General features: G+C 27.5%; 1 protein-coding gene and 1 long non-coding RNA gene across 2 annotated transcripts in view; one reads left to right on the forward strand and one right to left on the reverse strand.

Moving 5' to 3' along the window:
• Positions 1-9,446: 9,446 nt before the first annotated feature.
• LOC111632742 overlaps positions 9,447-21,037 on the reverse strand; it is a 29,902-nt gene continuing 18,311 nt past the window's right edge. The window contains exon 3 of the long non-coding RNA XR_002757922.1: positions 9,447-9,682. This is a non-coding gene — a long non-coding RNA (uncharacterized LOC111632742). The remainder of the gene's footprint in view (positions 9,683-21,037) is intronic.
• LOC111632737 (uncharacterized protein C11orf70 homolog) overlaps positions 12,012-21,037 on the forward strand; it is a 17,508-nt gene continuing 8,482 nt past the window's right edge. The window contains exons 1-3 of the mRNA XM_023377252.1: positions 12,012-12,164; positions 14,671-14,752; positions 14,939-15,175. Of these exons, the coding sequence (XP_023233020.1) occupies positions 12,037-12,164; positions 14,671-14,752; positions 14,939-15,175 (447 nt within the window). The 5' untranslated portion in view covers positions 12,012-12,036. The remainder of the gene's footprint in view (positions 12,165-14,670; positions 14,753-14,938; positions 15,176-21,037) is intronic.

Genomic DNA, 21,037 nt, shown 5'->3' on the forward strand with positions numbered 1-21,037 from the left:
ATAATTGTTGTCATTATTGATAGCTGTAATGAATTGCCTCCATTGTGTTGTAATGGTTAATTACAATGCAACTAAATAACAATGCATCGGCAATTGTTGCTTAACTGTATTGTTCTACTTATTCGGTTATTTGGTTAGAAATCCAATTAATTTTGTTTTATCGCACCGTTAACTAATTTCCTCCAACCTCCAATCCTAAACAAACATAACCACGCTCGTAGAATAATGTTGATTCGTCGACGATATCTACCGCTTATTGTCCTCGGTTAAACAGCATATAGACCATAATCGTGATTAATTGATCTATTTTGCATATTTATGTGGGGGACTAGAGCTGTTCGATATCTTGTTTTAGGCCCATCACTTTAAGTAAAACTGCTTTTGAAAGACTAGACCATTGTGGTAAAAGTTAATAGCGAATAACAGTACTGTACTGTACTGTACTGTACGTTCAATTCCAAGTTTATGAGGGACGATACTACAGTATAAACATTACCATATACATAAGTTAGGAGTGCTAATGAGGAATTTCGTACAATTTTGATTATAAAACCCACCAGTTTGATGTACTATTTAAAGCTCTGGGACTTAAACCCATCTCTTGGAGCTGTATAGTAATTGGAAATATTCGTATTGAACGTCAACCTAATAAAGATGAATTCGCTGTGTAATTTATGGCTGTAACTCCTCAATATTGATCATCACTTATTATATTTTCAATATAAAGTAATTAAAAATTGAATTTTTATAATTGAATTTATACGGAACTCGACACTATATTCTTAAATTAAAATTGTAGTAAAAGGGTTTAATATATAATGTTTATATATTACCTCTACTAAATACTACTAAAAACTGTATAGCTACAGTTTTTAGTAGTATTTAGTAGAGGTAATACTATATTAGTACAGTTTATTCTATTTATTAGCGTTTAGATAGAGATAAAAACGGGTTGTTTCGAAAATATCTCATTTCAGCACGTTATATAGCAATATCATAATTAAAAAAAACAAAGAAATAATTTAAAAAATTGTCAAAAATAATTATGCAATTATATGACACAACATAAATCTTACTAAGGAGGGAAAGAAACGAGAGCTCTTACAACCCTCGGCAAATTCCCATAATCACTTATCCAAATTATGTAATAACGGGGCCGAGACGCACTCCTCCCTCATAAACGCCCATTAATAATCCTCGCTCTCTTCCCGAACGCATTATGCATTTTCATTCCTTCCGAATCAATATAAACCACCGATTTTATAAAACATTAAAACAAGTGAGCGCCCACCCCGCGGTTGGACCCGGCACCCATATTAAAATTCACGCTCCATTTAAACATTACAACCGCTCTACACACGCCTACTATGGGCGAGTGAGGACTGGGTACTATGGGGCGAGATCACGCCTCCGCCCAAAATAGAAATTCCAACAAAGTCGTCCTTACCTCACCGGGGTCACGTGACAGCGGAGGATGGAGAACCGCCGCGTGGCGCTGCATAGAGAGAACACAGCCGACCAAATTACATGCACACTCCTTTATGTACACACCACCGTAAAGCGTCCGTTTATTGGTCGGCAGAGAAAAGAGCGACGTCAGCAAGCTTTTATGTCGGGTTCACAATGTCTAGCCATCGTAATAACTCACCGTTCCATTCATCACGGCCGGAACTTGGGTATAAGTTCATTCTGCAAACCAGCAGGATCGTCTTATCAGGAGGAGTGCGACTAGCTATTCTGGCCGACAGTCTAGTTGAATAGAGAGAGAGAGAGAGAGAGAACTACGGCGATAGAACCGGCTCTACGTCATAACTGCAGCGGGCTCGAGTGTCTATAGGGCCTCTATTTTCACAAAGCCTTCAATAAATGGCGATGAAATATCTGGTGGAGAGACGGGGCGAACCAGAACAATGAAGCTACCGTGATTTGTAGGGGACGTTTGTGTCGTCACCGAGTTTACACTTTCATCACATTAAGGACGTCGATGTCGGAAAAGAACCTCGCCCAATTGAAATCTAGACGATTGTTGACGACTTCTTTGCCTCGAAAATGCATTTTATGGAAGTTTTGAAAGAATGATAATATCAGTTGAATGGGAGTTTGGTTATGGAATGGCGATTAATGAGAACTGGATTCTTTTGTTGGAGGATTCTATGGAAATTCGCTCTTTCGGTTTTAGAAAGAGACGGGGGAGGAAACAGAGAGAGAGAGAAAAAAAAGAAATGTGGTTATTGTCCACTGGTACAAAAGAAATTTATTATATTTGATGAACTGGCGTAATTGTCAATAAAAGTTACGAATTATCGATTCGGATTATAATAGTCGGATGAAGAGTGTTGCCAGTAAATGAATGCATTTTTATGCTCTCGGGAAGATGGATGTCGATTTTATTATGATTTTTTTTAAATTCATTTTTGTCGTGCCGATCGCTATTCCCGGTTTTAGTCGGATTAAATCTTTAAAATTGAAACGTTTCATTCATTCAGAAAATTGCCATAAAGCTGCCGTGTTAATGGATTTTATTTTAATAACTGCAAGTTCGAACCGATCTTATACTTTCGTTCGGCGGAATCTTAATCTTCGGTTATGTTTTCAATATTAATAATTTATGGATTTTTAATTAAAGAATATTTTAAATTGCAGCACGGAAACTAATTCTAAAAAACAAATTCCTAACGATTTTACAATGGTTACAAAGAGAAAAAGAAATCAACTAAAAAAATTTTTAAAAAGTAATAAAAAAAAACTATTTTAAAATTTTGCTAATTTTAAATGTAAAATAAGCAAAAAAATTAGAAATTTGCAGCTTTATTGAAGTTTTCTTTGAAGCTATCAGCAGCACTATTGTTTCTCTTACGATAAAACTTTCATAGCTTGTCTTTGTATATTTTTATTGTATTGTTTCTGGTCATAAGTTCGCTTTCTTTGTATACGGTTGGCTTTTAACCGCTTTAATCGAAAAGAATTGCCTCTTTAGAGCTTAGAAAAATATCTTTAATTATCAATAAGCAACCCCGTATTGATTTACTATTGTTAGCCGAATGCTAACGAAGGAAGTGTCATTGAGCATCTACAATAGAAAACAATAGTTGTACAGTTTGATCAATTCCTTCGATTCGGAGCCACTGATTCAATTCTCGATTTAAAATAGCGATATAGATTAGTTACGCATTAAAAAATATTCAAAAACGTTGTAAACAACTGAAAAGAATAGCAATTACTCGATCGAATATAATGGAAATTGTAAGGGTGAAACAAGCAAATAAACACACATTCGCAATAAATTTTTTTTTCTTACTTTAATCAAAAATTTCAAACTTAATAATTTTATATTCAATTCTGCTATATCAGAGCAAAATTTAGCGATTTTTAAATTTATTTTTTAATACTTTGTTAATCCATTCGTATCACAACACTAGTGAGCTCGCTGCACTGTACTGTAATACACGATTAATTGCTAAATACTTTCTAAAATTACAGAACAAATTAAGTATGAAAATTCATAAAGATGTAAGTGACCTTGGGATATACCAAAAAAGTAATAAAACGCCTTAAAAGATAGAAAAAATAGGAAATACAACACGTACTGTACTATACACTACATTCGTATTCTCTGCCCCTGTGAATTATCATTAAAACAACCATATCACTAATCAATTATTAATTTTTTTTATCATCTTTGTACAAAAACTACATCGTACAATATACATATATAGTTTTAATTTAATAAGCTTAATTTACTCGTATGTAACAATTAAATGGATTATGTTTTATGTATTAAAGTATTTTTAATATTAATATTTACAAATAATATTTAATTATTTAAAAACCATTTTTTGCAGCAAATAGTTTAAACTTATTATATTTATATATTTTTAAATTTTTTTAAAATTGTATATAATTATTATTGTAATAATTTAAAATGGTACCGCGTAGTTCGAACGCAAAATTCGACAAAAAATTCGCCTCGTACTTCGAACTACCTCCTGGAATGAATTAAATTCGAAGTACGAGACACTAGTGTAATAGTTTTATTCGTGTTGCTCATAAATAAAAATTTTTGTTGAAGCTCTTCTTAACCTTTTATCCCAACGAATATACTGTATTTGTCAGCTGAAAAAAGAAAAAGAACAGAGATTCCAAATTTCGGATTTTAGTTTAATATTATTTAATAAAGTTAAAATTTATTTATACTAATTTACCAATGATTACACAATTTAAACTGCAATATTTATGTTTAATAATAATGTCGACTTACGTAGCATGTAGCTTGTTTAGGATAGGGATTTTTTTTTTCTTATGTCAAATAAAATATTGATTGATTGATTGTCAACTTATCAATATGTTTTCAGATTAGTATTCATAGAATTGTGAGAATTGATAACAATCGATAGCGAAACAATTTAATTTCTTCTGTAAAATTCTATTAATAGACAATTCATAAATTTATACGAGCAATTTATTAATAACTTATTAATAAAGTAAACTGATTATAAGTACTGTACATAAATGTAGGTAAGTAAAAGAAGCAACTGCTTAGTTCAGGCAACCGATGATTTTAATAAAAGGAACATTCTAGATCAAATATCTGACCATTCTCAGATTCGAACAACTCATTTAGATGATGTAGAACACACAAAACATACGTTATAATTTGTTAAATGTGTTCTAAGCCAAAGAGGATCATATGTTTAACCGAAAATATTTCTTTAATTAAAAGTGTTGTCTACTTGACAATTGTACTAAGCAGTTGTTTGGTATTCTTACTTTGAAATTATCTACAAATACTAATTCAGGTGAAGGGCATAAATTTTCTTACAAAAAGTTTAAACATTATCATAGGAAAATGAAATTGATGATAAAATCTCTTAACAGAAATTCGTTTATTATATGATGTCTGATTGGCTCAAAATTTCGATTGTGGATCCTTTAATATGAAATTTTTTTTAAATGTGAAAAAAAAATGTTTATCGTGTAATAAAGTTTTTCCAAACTTTCTCTGAAAAGATAAAGTTTAGGAAGAGAAACAGAGATGAGAGCAAGTGACAACTAAGTTATTATAGATAGACCGTACTTATAATGAAAGTAAGCATACTACATATGCATGATAATTATCATCCTGTTTTGAGATTTTAATTAAAATTTTTAAGGCTAAATAATTCGTGAAAATATTCTAAATTTTTCATAACTTTTAAACCTATATATTCTTTCCTTTAATGGGATTATAGATAGCCTAGATTTTATTTAAGAAAAATTGAACTTTTTTCTTCTACATCAGATCAATCAGATGAAAAACGATTAAACAAGATACATTATTGACCCACCTAAATTGAGAACAAGCTTTGCTTTAGAAGAATTTATTGACGTTTCGACCACAAAAACTCTTTCCCATAATCGTTATTGATCATCTTGAGTAAAGCAATTTTTGAGGAGAAAAAGAGGTGATGCTTATGTTAAATTATGATAAGTTAAAATTATCACACGTCTATAGAGTTGAAAAGGAATGCTGAGTTTTTTTTTTTTTTTCTGTAAATGTAGAAACTTTTAAGTTTTTATATTTAAAGAAAATTTTTATTTTGTCTTTAGTCCAATAGTTGCAATGCAATTCTCTTCTTTACGCGCATCAAGAATTCCAAGATAGGAAATGATGAGACGTAATTGCGAGGTACTAAGATTTAATCTGAATTTATTAGAGATTTTTATACTTAAAGTGAAATTTGTAATGGGTGCAGGATGGAAATGATACCAAAGAAATGCATATCAATAAGCAACCCAATTCTATTCAGGAATAAGAATTATCTGTAGCCATTCATCATCTCAACGAAGATATGCATAAACTATTGAAATAATAACAAAAATGGCTATGTTGCGGGCCGAATGACGACATTCAATCAGTTATTAAATAGAAATAACATAGTTCATTGTGAATATTCAAGAAACTCATGACAAATGAGAAATTTCGCCAGAGCAAAGCGGAATGTGTTTTGTCAACGTTAGCTGAGTAAATGGCAACATTTAGAACATGCAAAGTATTCACATCTCGTCATCTTCTCAGATGGATGGAATTCAGAGCACAGCTATTATTCTGCTGACGAGAAAAGTTTACAATGCGCTGCATAATCGTGTTCAGTCATTTTTCATCGTAAATAGCTTTTGTGACGGACATCAAGGAGAGGAAGCTTCAAGTTATTGTTGCCAAAAATCAATATTCTCTACTAGTCAGTTTCTTGAGTTGTTCTTGACAATGTTAGCAGATCCTGGCACCTGACCGCTTAAGGGCAAATCAGCCTCAGGTCGAAAATAACGCGGTTTAAACACTGCACAACCGGGATGAAGTGGCTACAAAATGATTAGATTACTAAAGGATGCGGGGAACAGGACGGAAGGGAAGATACTTTGTTATTCATGATGAAACGCATCTTAAGTGAAAGAAAGTTGCTCATTGTCAGCTATTTTGTTAGTGAAGGATCTATCGATACTTGCCTTACAATATCCATTATAAATGATTGCAGGCATTACTCTTTTTATCCTTTTTAGAGACTGGAGGAAAAATATTATCTATGCCTATCGATCCCGAATTTTATATAGAACACATATTTTTTTAATTAAGTAATCCTTTAAAAGACCCGCACAATGTTAACTCGTTAAATTTTTTTCAATTTCGGCATCGTTAGAGAATAAATTTTAATTATTTTTAAAGACAAAAGACGAGATAAACATTCTTTTGAGGTAGGCTGGCAAACAATGAAGCGGGGCTGTAAAAGAACTCTACGCGTCATTCTACAAAACACTTAAAGCGACTATTAATAGTGTTCGAAATGACGTCAGAAACAACTGTTTAATATAGATGGCTCGATATCAACACCATCAATAGCAATGACGCAATGTTTCAATGCTAGTCGCGGTATATGGATGTCATTTATTAGAAAGTTCGGCGCGGCAGCTTTAGAATCGGCTACTTGATTAAAGAGTAAGCAGCATGGGGGCTCCAACTCCGTATTATCTACTGGACGGAATTTCTATGGGGAAGACGGGACCTGTCAGAGCATGCCACGCGGCTGAATGGTCGGCACTGTCGAACAGTATAGGCCGTAGATAATGATTGTGCTAGGATCCCCTTTGTTCTGGTCTCGGCTGTCCAGGGGAGGAAGGGGGACAATCAGCCATGTCGCTGACACCACACACAATAGCTGGCCACTCATAAATCAAGCAAGATCTTCTCCCCCATTTCCGCGCCCTGGCACCCGGTAACTGAGATAAACAAAGCACGTTTTCTGGTGACAGTTACATCACGCGCTTTTACCTCTCTCCCCGCGTTTATCTGTCTTGTAGGTGTCGCCCGGCAATAATCGTAGCCGTTTACTTCCTATCGTTCTATCTGAGTGGACCCAAATGCTCTTATGCTCCTTCGTTTACTTCGTGTCGTATCCGGAAGATCGCAATGTAAAACGTTAGAAGACCGGCTAATGAAAGACAAGAGCGTCTGATAAACTACTTCTGCTTTTTCCTTCTACACTTACCTTCTCCCCTTCTTTACTTAGCTTTTTTCCCTCTGTTTAGCTTCTTTCTACCTTTACTTAACTCTAACCCGGCCGATCTGATCACATTTTTTAACGTTTTAATATTTAAAAAAATGCTAATAAATTAATAAAAAAATTCTAATAATTAGATCAATTTAAAAAACACTACTCTTTTTAAAATATATTTAAAAATTTAAATCAACGAATCTGTAAGATGTTTATAACAATATATTATTTTTTTAATATTTAAATTTCGTTTTTTTACTATTTAAAAAGAATTATTAATAATTTTTATAACTTTTATTTGCAAAATTAAATATTACGTATTTTGAAATATTTTATTATATTTTTTGACTAAAAATTAAAAAAAAACTGTTTATATTTATTATAAATTTACTATCTTATATATAAATTAATGTTTATTAAAGCATATTTAATGCTTTAATTATAATATAGAATATTAAAATTAAACGAGAGAAATTTAATATACGTATATGTAAATTTAATGGAACCAATGGGCTATTATAAAATTTGAAAAATGGTTTCTAAACTAGAATAATTATTCCTGCAAAAGGGAAATAAATGAGCGAGAACTTCTCCTTAGAAGGAAGAAAATATTTCTGGACATAGCATTGGTCAAATGATCTGTGGAAGATTTTCATTTCTCCCTCAAAACCGAGTTATTCAACCAAGCAAAAATATATCGAAGACAAATTCGGTTCTTGAGCGCATCATCAACTCTTTGATAAGAAAAAGAAGAAGGAAAAAAAAATTGAATAATATGAAACTTTGCGCTGCGATTAAATTGAACATTACATAATTCATAAAACTGTATACTGTTATGATAATAATGGAATATTGTTACTGTAATAGTATTCAAACATAATCGAAAATTTAAATTAAGATTCTCGAATTCGTCTATCTACCTATCAATGATGATTACAAAAAAAGAATCTGTAATTTCTCAACTGTTGATGGATTCGTGCCAAAATGTACTTTTTATTTATAAAAATAAATTATGTAGTCAATGTCTTAAAAAAACTGGAGAAAAAATCGTTTCTTCGAATGCTTGGAAAATATTAACACGTATCCAACCTGCAATTGTTCACCAGAACGGATCAATGTACACTCATTACGGAACAGTCGTGACCGCCAAGCGTTTTTTGCCTTTTTAATACACTGTACAGACAATCTTATTGCTTCAACAAATGAATCAGCTTAATTGTCAAGCCAATGTTGTGGCAGTGTAACGGAGTTTTTCTCCTTCCAATCATTACATCAAGATAATAACCAATGAACAATGATACAAGATGAACTTGCGCCATTGTTCATTCGATCTGACATGCTTGTCATTCTATTCAAACTCGGTTTTCAATTCATTTTCTTATTGAAGAGAATACCAATTGTCTTTATTCTATTCTTCTCAAAAACCACAAAGAAACTTTAAGAATAAATGTCAGCACGACTTAGATATCTTTTAAATCTGATGTGTCGACAATATTCTGTAAATATATTATTCATTCTTATGTAAATCATACATTTTTAATTTTAGTTTTATGCAAAAAAAAGGTATATAAAGAATAATAAAGTATTATGCATATTATAAGGATTTATGGTAGATGCGAATTAAATATTTTTCATACAGAGTAATCTATTGAATTCTGGATGAAGAAATGAAACTTTAAATGAATAAAACAAAAATTAAAATTTAAAATTATTTTTATATTATTAAATATTTCACTTATAACTCTCTAAATTTATTTTATTTATTTATGTTTTCCTTATTTAATTTTTAAACATAAGTGTTAACAACTCACACCACGTGTTTCAATACTTTTCTGTGCAACCTTCAAAAATTTCTAATAGGACACTTAAAATTTTTAAATTTAATAAGGTCAAACTACTTTCTAACTCTTTTANAATGTTTGGAAAAATGTCATACATCACTCGAGCAATGCTTACCAGCTGCTAACACAGCTGGTTTGTAACCAGCAACTGAATAGCCTTCTGCTAGTTCGATCATCGGCCACCAAGAAAATACTGGCGCTGTTAACACAACTCTTGTCAATTATTGACATACGAAATATTTCAAAGTTTCCACTACGTATAATGCGCATTTTCATATTATTCGTCTCTTTTCCTCTCCATAATAACACATATTTCTATAATATTTTAACTCCTTTAGATATATATTTAACATTGCTTACACGAAGTTATATCTAAGTGTCCTATACGTGTTTAAGTGTTCTTGATTAATACATTTATAAACAGTTTATGTAAAATTATGAGTTAAAATGTATAAATAAAATGAACAGAAAGTTTTTACAATTATAGTTTATTTATTTATGTTTTCCTTATTTAATTTTTAAACATAAGTGTTAACAACTCACACCACGTGTTTCAATACTTTTCTGTGCAACCTTCAAAAATTTCTAATAGGACACTTAAAATTTTTAAATTTAATAAGGTCAAACTACTTTCTAACTCTTTTAAAGAAATCTTATGAGACAAAACTCTTTCATAAAATAGAAAATTCAGTTTAACTCATTATAAACACGTACTCGATGTACACGTAGAGAATTCAAGCCTTTTCTACTCCTCTTTTATTATTCTGTTTACAAAAGTCCTTTTCAGTAAGTTGAAAAAGAAGAAGAAGAAAAAAAAATACAAAACTGATTAACATATTAAAATCCCACTAAACTTTTTAAAAAGTTACAAAATTATTGGAAAACTGTCAAACTTCATCGTGTCCTGTCAAGTATCCTAATTTTCATATCATGATTGCGACCCAACAGAGGAGACGATCCTTAATTATTATAATATGCTTAATTAGCGATTTTAATTATCATCTTCCTTCAGTAATAATAGTAATATAAGTAAAAAAAAAAAGACTTACTAAAAATTAAGTTGATTCATTCATATTAATATTTATAAACAGAATTTGTTCCNTCGTGGAATCTTTTCTAATAAACAAAAGTTTAATATTAAAATTAAGGAAAGACAGACGGAAAAACGACAGTGGGTATTTATAGGTCTAGAATTTTTTAAATTGTAGCTCAATAAAGTTATAAAACACCTTTCGCTTTGAGAATAAAAAAGAAATGTTCACTTTCCCCTGAACATAGTGAAAAAGTGCGGTAAGGATCACTTGTAAATGTTATCGTTTTGATTTGTTATTCTTAATTTTAGCAACAATATTAAAGACAGATGTTATCAAACACTTCAGTTATGATCCCATTATTTCACATTATCTTAATAGATTGACATACTGAAACTTTAATAATGATCAGCTAATATTCGATTTAAATAAATAAATATTTTAAGAAACGAATCCTCTTACTTTCCTTTTATCAATAATGTATCTGTGAAAGTTCTTAAATGTTTTAAGGATTAATTAAAAATTTAAACGTTATAAAAGACAAATTTTTAGAAATACAATATTTACTTTGCTACATATATTATATAAACAATTTTATTTAATAGCTTTTAAGCTAAAAATTCTTAAATGTTTTTAGATGGAAAAAATACATTAAACTTGCTCATTTGTAGAATTTGACGTGACTATTTGTATCTATATTATTTTAATACAAGTTTTGTCGATATTTCATTAAATTTCATGCATAATATTTATCTTAGAATAACAAGTTGTAAATAAATATTCCTTATCGCAAGCTACATTATAATGATTGTTTTATGTTTCATTAAATCTATCCAGAGCAATCATCTTCCTCGTGGAATTTTTCATATTTATCATTTCCTGAGTCGAATATCACCTTATTTTTACAAATTAAAAAATACTGTAAAGTCAACAGTTTAAATCAGAATATTGACAAGATTCTATATTTACATTTATCATTCTCTAAATCATTTTTATACAGAATTTTTTGTTATAAGCTATATAAACTGTATATATACATATATATAGTTATGTACACTGTGTATATATGTATATATAAACCTATATATAAGTATATATAACATATATACACCTTTAACTTTATGTACAGTACTGTATAGGTTTGATAAATATTAATGTTAATGTTGAAAAATATACCATTAAAACCTGTAAAATATAAATTACATAATGATTTATTGTATAAATGATTATTTTAAAAGCTATAACCAGAAATGAAAATATTGCATCACATTAGTGACTAAATCAACTTGTTTAAGAATTGAATAAGCTCTTTCATAAATAATAATAAAGTCTAACAGACTCCCCGAAAAGAATTTTATGCTTTTAAACTATAAAAAATTCATATATATAACCAGAAATTATTCATCCTGACAACACAATAGGATAACATCTGCGAATCTCTCACTAACCGCCATTTTTTATGACGTCACTCTCAGGTAATATAACTCTAGAAGTGAATTTTTTAATGGAATTAATATTTAATTAATTATTATAATTTGATTTATTAAGATAATATATAATAATAAATTTCAATCTTTCGAAAAAATTTCGATTAAAAAAAAAACAGACGACAATTTGTTGTCGTAGCGCGTTATTGTCATGACAACAAAAAACATGGCGGAAAATAACAAATATGTTGGAACGGAGAAGAAATTTACATTTCATTTCTTACCCGATCGAAAATTTATTTGTTATGAAGATAATTGTAAAGATTTGCTTATAAAGTGGTAAGAAATGAGTTATTCGGTGTAATTTCAAGTTAATCATCTTATAGGAATACACACTTTTGAGTCTATATTGTGATAAGGACATCAATTTATAATTGTTTTTATTAATTAATAATAAATTCTATAAACTATTATAAATCTAATTCTTTTTACCTCCTTAATGTTTTATTTGTTCCCTTTTATATTGTCTACTTGGGCCTTGTTTGTAAATAAGACTAGTATAATAAGTCCTATTTATAAACAAGGTACAGTACAGTACATGTAGGCAATATATAAAGGAAAAAATATGATAAATCTAATTGAATTAACTTTTTAAACTCTATATTACTATAATAAAATAAAATTTATTTTCTGAATATATATAAAACACAAAAACACCTTTCATAAATTTTATACTTTCAACATAAAAAATTTAGTAATACATTATATATAAAATAAAATTCCATAGTGAATTACATTATTTACTAAATGTATAATTAATAAACTTTATTACAATTTGATAAATTTATCAAATTGTAATAATGTTTATTATTAATTATATATTTAGTAAATAATGTAATTCACTATGGAATTTTATTATTTCTCAAGATATAATAAAAGTAGTGTTTTAACTCTATCCTTTTTCATTTTATATTTAATTACAAATTGATTTTTTAAGTAAATAAACTATAATTAAATATTTAATTATTATGTAAAAAATAAATAATGTTTGATTTGTTTAATTGTTTTCTTTTAAATTATAAAGTATGATTAATTTTTTATTTTGATTTTTATTAAATAATGTATTTAAATTAATACAAAAAAATAAACTTTTTGTATTAATAATAAGCTCAAGCTATTATTAATACAAAAAGTATTAAACAAAAAAGAAATATATTAATACGTATTTATTTAAAAATAAATTTAAATTAAATTATTTCTTTGGCTTAATCAAATAATAGTCTGTTTTGATAATAAGCATTAAATTAGATGACATTATTTAAAAATTTTGAATTGTTTTATTTTTTTTCCTTGTTTTTTTTAAATATAAAAGCCATGAAATTGTTCAATTGTAAATTTTTAAATTATTTTTTTGAATAAAATATTCCGTAAAAAGTTTATGATTTAGATTATTTATTAAATAAAATTCTTAGCTGTGAGCTATCTATCAAAAGAAAGTTCAATCAATTTTCACATTGTGGAAAAAATCGTTTTGGTTTTTCGACCCTCGGGGTAGTATAGGTAGAAGAAGATAAGAAATCCGCATTTATTAAGAAATCAATAAAAAAGTTGATATAATTTATAACCATTATGTTAATATTTTTTACTATCGAAAATTTCATAAGTTTTGAACACATTTACCTGTTGAACATGAACCGATGATCTGGTTAAGTATTAAGAAATGCAATTAGGAATTATTAAACTAAATATCAGTTCTTTTAAGATTTCTTTTTTTAAACAAAGTGATAAATTACTTCTAAATCTTTTATATCCATGTGTAAATTTTATTAAGAATATTTTGAAAGCTTTAATATGCAACATTATTTTATAAATTTCACAAAATAACATAAGAAAATACCATAGAATGAAAACAATTCAAAGTTGGGATTTGAAATTTTTGAAGATTTCGAATTAAGATATAAAAATATTTCAACGTTATAATTAAATTGATTTATAAAGTTTATATTCATTGTATTTGTCAGAGAATCGATTTAAAAAGCTTAAAAGTAATTTTGTGGAGCACAATGACCATCATGGTAGATCTGAAAAGTGCCTTTTGGAAATTTGAACAAGTTTGAGCGATGAGCGATTTTTCGAATGCCACCATTGTATTCCATCTTATGCATCGATCGATGAATAATCACAATACGATAATGGACTGAACATGATTGATGAAAGTTTTGTAGATTGTATTTATTATTATTTTTCTCTTATATTTCTTTCAAGAAGAAGGAAAAATTCTAATATTGATTCTTTTTTTTCTTCCGTTTATTCGAATAACTTTAAAATATTTAAATATACTTAAGAACAGATGTTGCTTAGCATCTTGCAGTTTTAGCTGCCTACATTTGACAAACAAGTGACTGATCACCTTGAAATATGTTAGGTTATGAGTGACCTAGTTATTAATTTGTTATTTAAACGCGCTGATAAATACAGTTTTGCTGATGTATGCGTTATGTTATAACATATAACAACCTTTTCAAACAATTCAAATGGTTTCAAATATACAAATGTTGCATTTTAATGATATATAAGATTATTAACAACAATTCAAGTTTTTATTAATCATTAGACAAACCAAGAAACATTATTTTAAGCACTTTTGAAAAATTTTATACATTTAGATTTTTTAAAAAAGATCAACAACTGAAGATCTAAAGATAAATTCTTCACGTAAAAATATAAAACATTTTGTTTTTATTGTAATTAGAAATTAGACTAATTTGTTTTAATATAAGAAATATTCTAAATACGAATATATAAAAAGAAATAATTCTGTTTTTTTAATTTTATTTATAATCAGGTCTCTATTGGATAATATGAGTATTCAATCTTTTAGCTTTGATGAGAAATTTCGATCTTATATGTTAAATGATTTTGTATGGGCAAGTATTAAATTTATCAAAATAGATTTATAATATAAAAAATAATTTTACTCAAATTAAAACATATGAACTAAACTACTTTAAACTACTTTTACTATAATAGTTTACACTTAAGATTTTTAATATTAATTAGTAAATAAAATTAAATATTCTTTTGCTTCTGTTCAAAACTTATTTTCATTTCAGAGTTTCTTCCAAGATCCTGTGGTATTACAATCCTTACAAGTTTATTACCGTGGTAGTTCGATTTCAGTTTCTACAGCAGCCACTGAAGTAGAAATAGAATCAGTTCCAGCTACTTTGACATCTATGAATTTTTTCAATCGTTTATATGACAACAAGATTGCACGTACTGACGGAAGCATCGTAAAATGCTATGAAGATTATATCGATGAAATATATATAGCAGACGAACTACGCAAGGTGAGTTCATAGCTAAACATTTCCACTATATTCTTGTAAAAAACAAAAAAGTATTTCCGTCAATTATGTCCTTATATTGACAGAAATAATAAGATGCTCTCTAGAAAATTCGATACAATATTTAATGTTATTATATTTTATTTTTAACAAATTTCATTTATGTATTTTAAACGAACATTATATTTATTAATAATATCATAAGGTATAGACAGAAAAGATTGATATAACAATTTTATGAAAATGATGTATTTAAAATTAATATTGTAATTAAAAAATCTTCAAACTGTATGTTTCAAATTTATTTACAAAAATTATTAATACTTAATTGTCAAAGCAAAAACAAATAATTTTATAAATTCTCGAATTAAAAAGATTGGCATTATTGTTTACATTTTGTAATTGCTTATAATAGAAATAATTGCAATTAATTTGTTATAAATTCAACAAAGTTTTTATACAATATTATTTTTATGATAATTTTGAAAACTGATTTCAAAAATAATTATTTTCAATTTTAAACGTTAAAAATGTTTCTGATAAGAGAAACTAAAATGTCTATAAATTTTTTATCAGGTTAATTTAGAAATAACAAAATAATAATCACAACAATATAAACAATGTTTAAGTATTTATCGAATAATATTGTTAATAACATTAATGTATATAATTTATATGCCATTTACATATTTTACAAAGTACTCAAGAGTCAAAGTACTCAAAGTCAAGAGTAAGAATTCCCATTGACCCGTTAGTCGACTTGAGATATATCAGAAAAAAATCGAAATATGATAAGAGATAAAATCAAATAGAGATAATAATACAAATATTATTATTAATAAATATAAATGGAAATTCAATAATATAATGAAATTTGCAATGTATCTGAAAAATAAGCAGCAGACTCTTTAAATAACTTTCATTAAAAAATGTGGAGTTTTCAAAAGCTAACGATATGTCCAGTTTTCCTATCAATACTTTACAGACCTAAATAGAAAAATGATCTCGTTGATCTTAGTTTAAATTATATACTCTTTTATCTTGAAATATAAAATGATAAAACAAAGCTTAGAATAAATAGTAGTTTGAACATTATTTACTGTAGGCATGTCACTCACAAGATCATTATCAAATTTTCCTCAAGAGATGGAAGAAATGACAATTTAGTCAAGTAATATTATAAACACAGACATAAGTAATGCTGATTAAAAAATAAGAAATTATAAATTTCATAACAACATAAATGTGTTATTTTTATATTTTAAATATAGTCGAAGACACTGCTTTCTAGATTTAAAAAAAAAAGTATAAATTTCTTATTATTTTATCAAATAAGTTTGTAAATTATCTGTTATAAAGCGTGTCTTATGTAGATTTAGAACAATTGACTATAACAATGATTATATTGTATCTTTTCATGTTTAAAATTAACAAAATAAAAATGTTCATGTTTCCAATAAACACTTTTTCCATATTTATATCAAGCCTATATCTTTTAGATATTTAGGAATAGACTTCATCTTTCTGTAGCATAATTTTCTGCATAGATAAATTGTATAATTGTTATTAAATGTTACTAAGTTTTTCCTTTTTATTGGTTTTTAGAATGAAAATAAAATTTTGATAAAATATTTTAAAAAACATTATATAGATGACAGATTCAGCATTTAATTTTAAAAAACGTACACTTACGTGTATTATAGCTTGTAAACAAATATTTTTTCTAAATTTGATCATCAGAAAGTAAAACTCAGAGAACATTATTAAACAAGTCATAAATTGAGTGTTTAGATAAGTAAGTTAATTATCTAGTCTTTTTCGTTAAGATTTGCACTTGATGTTTTTCTTGCAATTCATTTAGCTACTATAATTGTATATATGTTACCGCTAAAGCTCAAAACTCGTTAATCTGCAGATTACCTAGCTAATCTGCAGATTAACTAGCGTGATCCGTTAAAGTTGTGAAAATTGCTCCATTTCTCAAATTACCTAGATAATATGCAGAGTATCTAGGTAATCCGCAGATTACCTACTAGGCACTCGGTAAAGTGAAAATAAGATCTTTGCCACAAATAAATGTACCACAAATAGGCGTGCTTGTCGCAGAAACCAATTGCTATGAAATTCAGTGTCACTAATCTTTAGACTGCACAATTGGATAATGTTACCTATGGTGGGTAAAATGGTGGCTCGTCTCTGATTCCAGCAAAGAGAAGAAAGAAAACAGTGGGGACGCACGTTCAAACCTAACCTAACCTATTCTAATAATTTGGTTGGTAATAATTATGGTAATTTATTAAAATAGGTTAGGTTAGGACAGAACGTGCGTCCCCACTGTTTCCTTCCTTCTGTTTGCTGGAATCAGAGATGAGCCGGCATTTTACTCACCATAGGTAACATTAACTGCACAATTACATCATGTGATCACCAGAAAAAGTATGATAACTTTATTATTTTTCGTCTCCGGTCCAAAAATAGGGTATCGTTGAAGTTGTCTCGCTCCCCTCAGTTCAGATAGATACTCAAAGTCTCAAAATTCCATAGGTGGTTATCTATATAATAATTTCCCTAATTGTATTAATATTTTAAATCGTTTGATTTTTTGTGTTTTTTTATTGGTTGGTGATTGATTCTATCAACTAATTTGTCGATTGTTTGATTGTATTAACTTGATTCTTTAGATATCGAAAATTAAATAAAGAACATTATGTTAATTTAAGCGTACAGAAACGTTGCTGTTGTTTCAGCAAAGATCTTATTTTCACTTTACCGAGTGCCTAGTAGGTAATCTGCGGATTACCTAGATACTCTGCATATTATCTAGGTAATTTGAGAAATGGAGCAATTTTCACAACTTTAACGGATCACGCTAGTTAATCTGCAGATTAGCTAGGTAATGTACACATTAACGACTTTCGAGTTTTAGCGGTAACATATATATATATATAAAACAACTGTAAGGATCAGGCAGTGAAGAAAATATTAATTAATAAAAATTTTTATAAATTAAATTTAAAATAAAATCTTTATAACTTGAAATTAAAAGTCGTTTCTCAATAATTGACACACAAATATTTTTTTCTTTATGGGTTTTGTGATAGGAATTTTCAATTTTCAAGAATTCTTTATCTATTCACAAATACTTATTGAATTAAAGTTGCAATATTAAAGATTGCATTCTTTCTAATAAATATTATATTTTAATACTCTGTAAAGATTCTGATGAAATTTAGAAACAGAAAAAGGCTCTAATTTGACCAATCGTTATATGTATTCTGTTGAATGATTATAAATTATATGTTTAAAGCTTTTGTCCTATTCAACTGTAGTACTTTTTATGTCTCAAACTCGACAATAATATACATTTTTGTCGAGTTTTCAGAAAAAGTGTAGAAAAAGTCAATCAGTGGTTCACACACTGTTTCTATAACTTTTATAATTGATCGTATTTCTAATTTTAAAAATTTTATTTTTTCTTTTATTTTTTATATTTAATTTTATCTATATCTATTAAATCGAATAATTTGTGCGGATCACAATAATTTTAAGTTATTTTATTTGCCCAGTTTTTATTTTTGGAATTTTTAAGGTTTTTTTAAAACTCTGGAATATTTTACACAGTTTTTAGATCACATTTCGATATTTAAAATCGCAGACAGTTTGGCTCCTTCTCAGGACCCGTTTCTTTAAAGTATTGTCAACAGCTAAAAAGGGATTTAGACTCGAAATGCATTTAAAAACGATAATTCAAAGAAATTAATTTTGCCATACTCTTTTAAACATATATCTTGTATGATAAGTCCTACATTTATCGAGTTTGGATTTAAGTATTATTATAAATTATGAATTACTTTTTTTTGTTTGAAAATTACAAACATGATTTCGCCAAGTTCTCGCTAACTTTTAGAAGTTTATGAAAACACTACGCATTATTCGAGAGTTGTGTATTTAAAAAAACATGACAAAACTAAATTGAAAACACTGTTCATCTTTTAAATTTTTTCTAATCAAACTACTACACTCAGAAACTTATTCATGAATATCTGATTTAAAAATAGAAAATTTCGTTATAGAAAAAAAAAAACAATTAAATAGGAAGAACGACTTATCATAAGCTTTATTTAGTGCATAGTTGGAAAATAACTGCTTAGATTAATAACGTTTCACCATTATTCGCTTGCATCAGTAATACTAACAAACCATTATGTTAACATTATCAGGCATTTCACGATAACTATGGTAGCTCCTTGGGAATTTCACAGAAGCAACAATCGATTAATTGTAAAATGAAAGTGCTTATTAAGTTGTAAGATAACTTCCTACGCAGACAATTCTTACTCTGCATAATACCAAACTGAAATTATAGACTAATACTTTAAATTTATAATTACGTTAAGATACAATTCTTAACAGTCTGATTTTTATTTTTATGCTAAATAAACTACGGCTGATAACTTTTTAAGTGGGAGAAAGTGTTAGAGGCTGAATAATTATTTATCTTGAACTAACTGAAATTTTAAAACGTCTAGGTTGATATATATTTTTTTTTTTTTACAGAAAGTAGAATGCATTTTTAAGAAATAATAAATTATATAAGTACAGTACGCTAAAAGTTAGTTCAAGCATTTTGTTTTGTTTTTAGTCACCTCCCATTTGTTTTTAGATAGACCCACCCAAAAATTTCCGAGTAAAATTTTATCACATTTTACTATTTTTAATCACAATAATTACGGCCACTTTGAGAATTGAAAGAATAATTATTATCTTTCAAAGCAAAATGCATGGTAGATTGTATTTTACACAAAATTTTATAGATTAACAAAAGGAAAAATAGCTGTTTTCAAGTAATTAAAGAAAAAAAAATTCTAAAATTTAACACGATAATATTTAAAGAAAAATACAAGTTCAATGTTTAAGGAGTATGCAAAAGTCGAATACTCAGAAAATAAACTATTCAGATTAAGTACTGCAAAGCGTATTAATTTAAAACTTCTTGATAGTAGGATGTACTGAAAACTATTTCCTCCACATAAAATGAAATTTGATTGTCTTTAATCTAAGCTTAATATAAAAAATATTTTATTAACTAATATCTTATAAAATTAATGTAACTAGTGAGCTAGAATATCAATTAACAAACCAGATTCAGATTCTCAATATTTTACTTTTCATAATGAAAGGATAATATAATGGTTCCTGTAAAACAATTTTCTCCTTATGGTTATCAGTTATGCAAAGAAACCAAAACACAATGTTTATTCTTATACAGTATAATATAATTTGTTTTTATTAGAATAAAATACAAAAATAAATAACTTAGATATTTTAAATTATAACCAGTTAAATTCAAACTTAATTATAAGCATTTTATTCTGAATTTAATTCTATTGAGAGAATAATTATTATCTTTCAAAGCAAAATGCATGGTAGATTGTATTTTACACAAAATTTTATAGGTTAACAAAGGAAAAATTAGTTGTTTTTAAGTAATTAAAGAAAAAAAATTCTGGAATTAAATTCACTATAAAGAAATATGATTAAAATAATTAAAAGTTATTACAGAGTTNGGTTAACAAAGGAAAAATTAGTTGTTTTTAAGTAATTAAAGAAAAAAAATTCTGGAATTAAATTCACTATAAAGAAATATGATTAAAATAATTAAAAGTTATTACAGAGTTTTAGAAATTGATACGCCATTCATTTATAGATAATACGTAATTGCTACAAGAAAGAAAATTTCTTATGAAATATAATGTTATATTAACTAATATAGCAATTACGTATTAGTAAAACAATTAAAATATATCTATGAGCAGTTCATCTTTTTTCTATTATTATTATTACGGGGTGTATATATATATATAT

Source organism: Centruroides sculpturatus, unplaced genomic scaffold, assembly GCF_000671375.1.
Source record: "Centruroides sculpturatus isolate CEXI.00-Female unplaced genomic scaffold, Cexi_2.0 scaffold119, whole genome shotgun sequence".
Lineage (NCBI taxonomy): Eukaryota > Metazoa > Arthropoda > Arachnida > Scorpiones > Buthidae > Centruroides > Centruroides sculpturatus.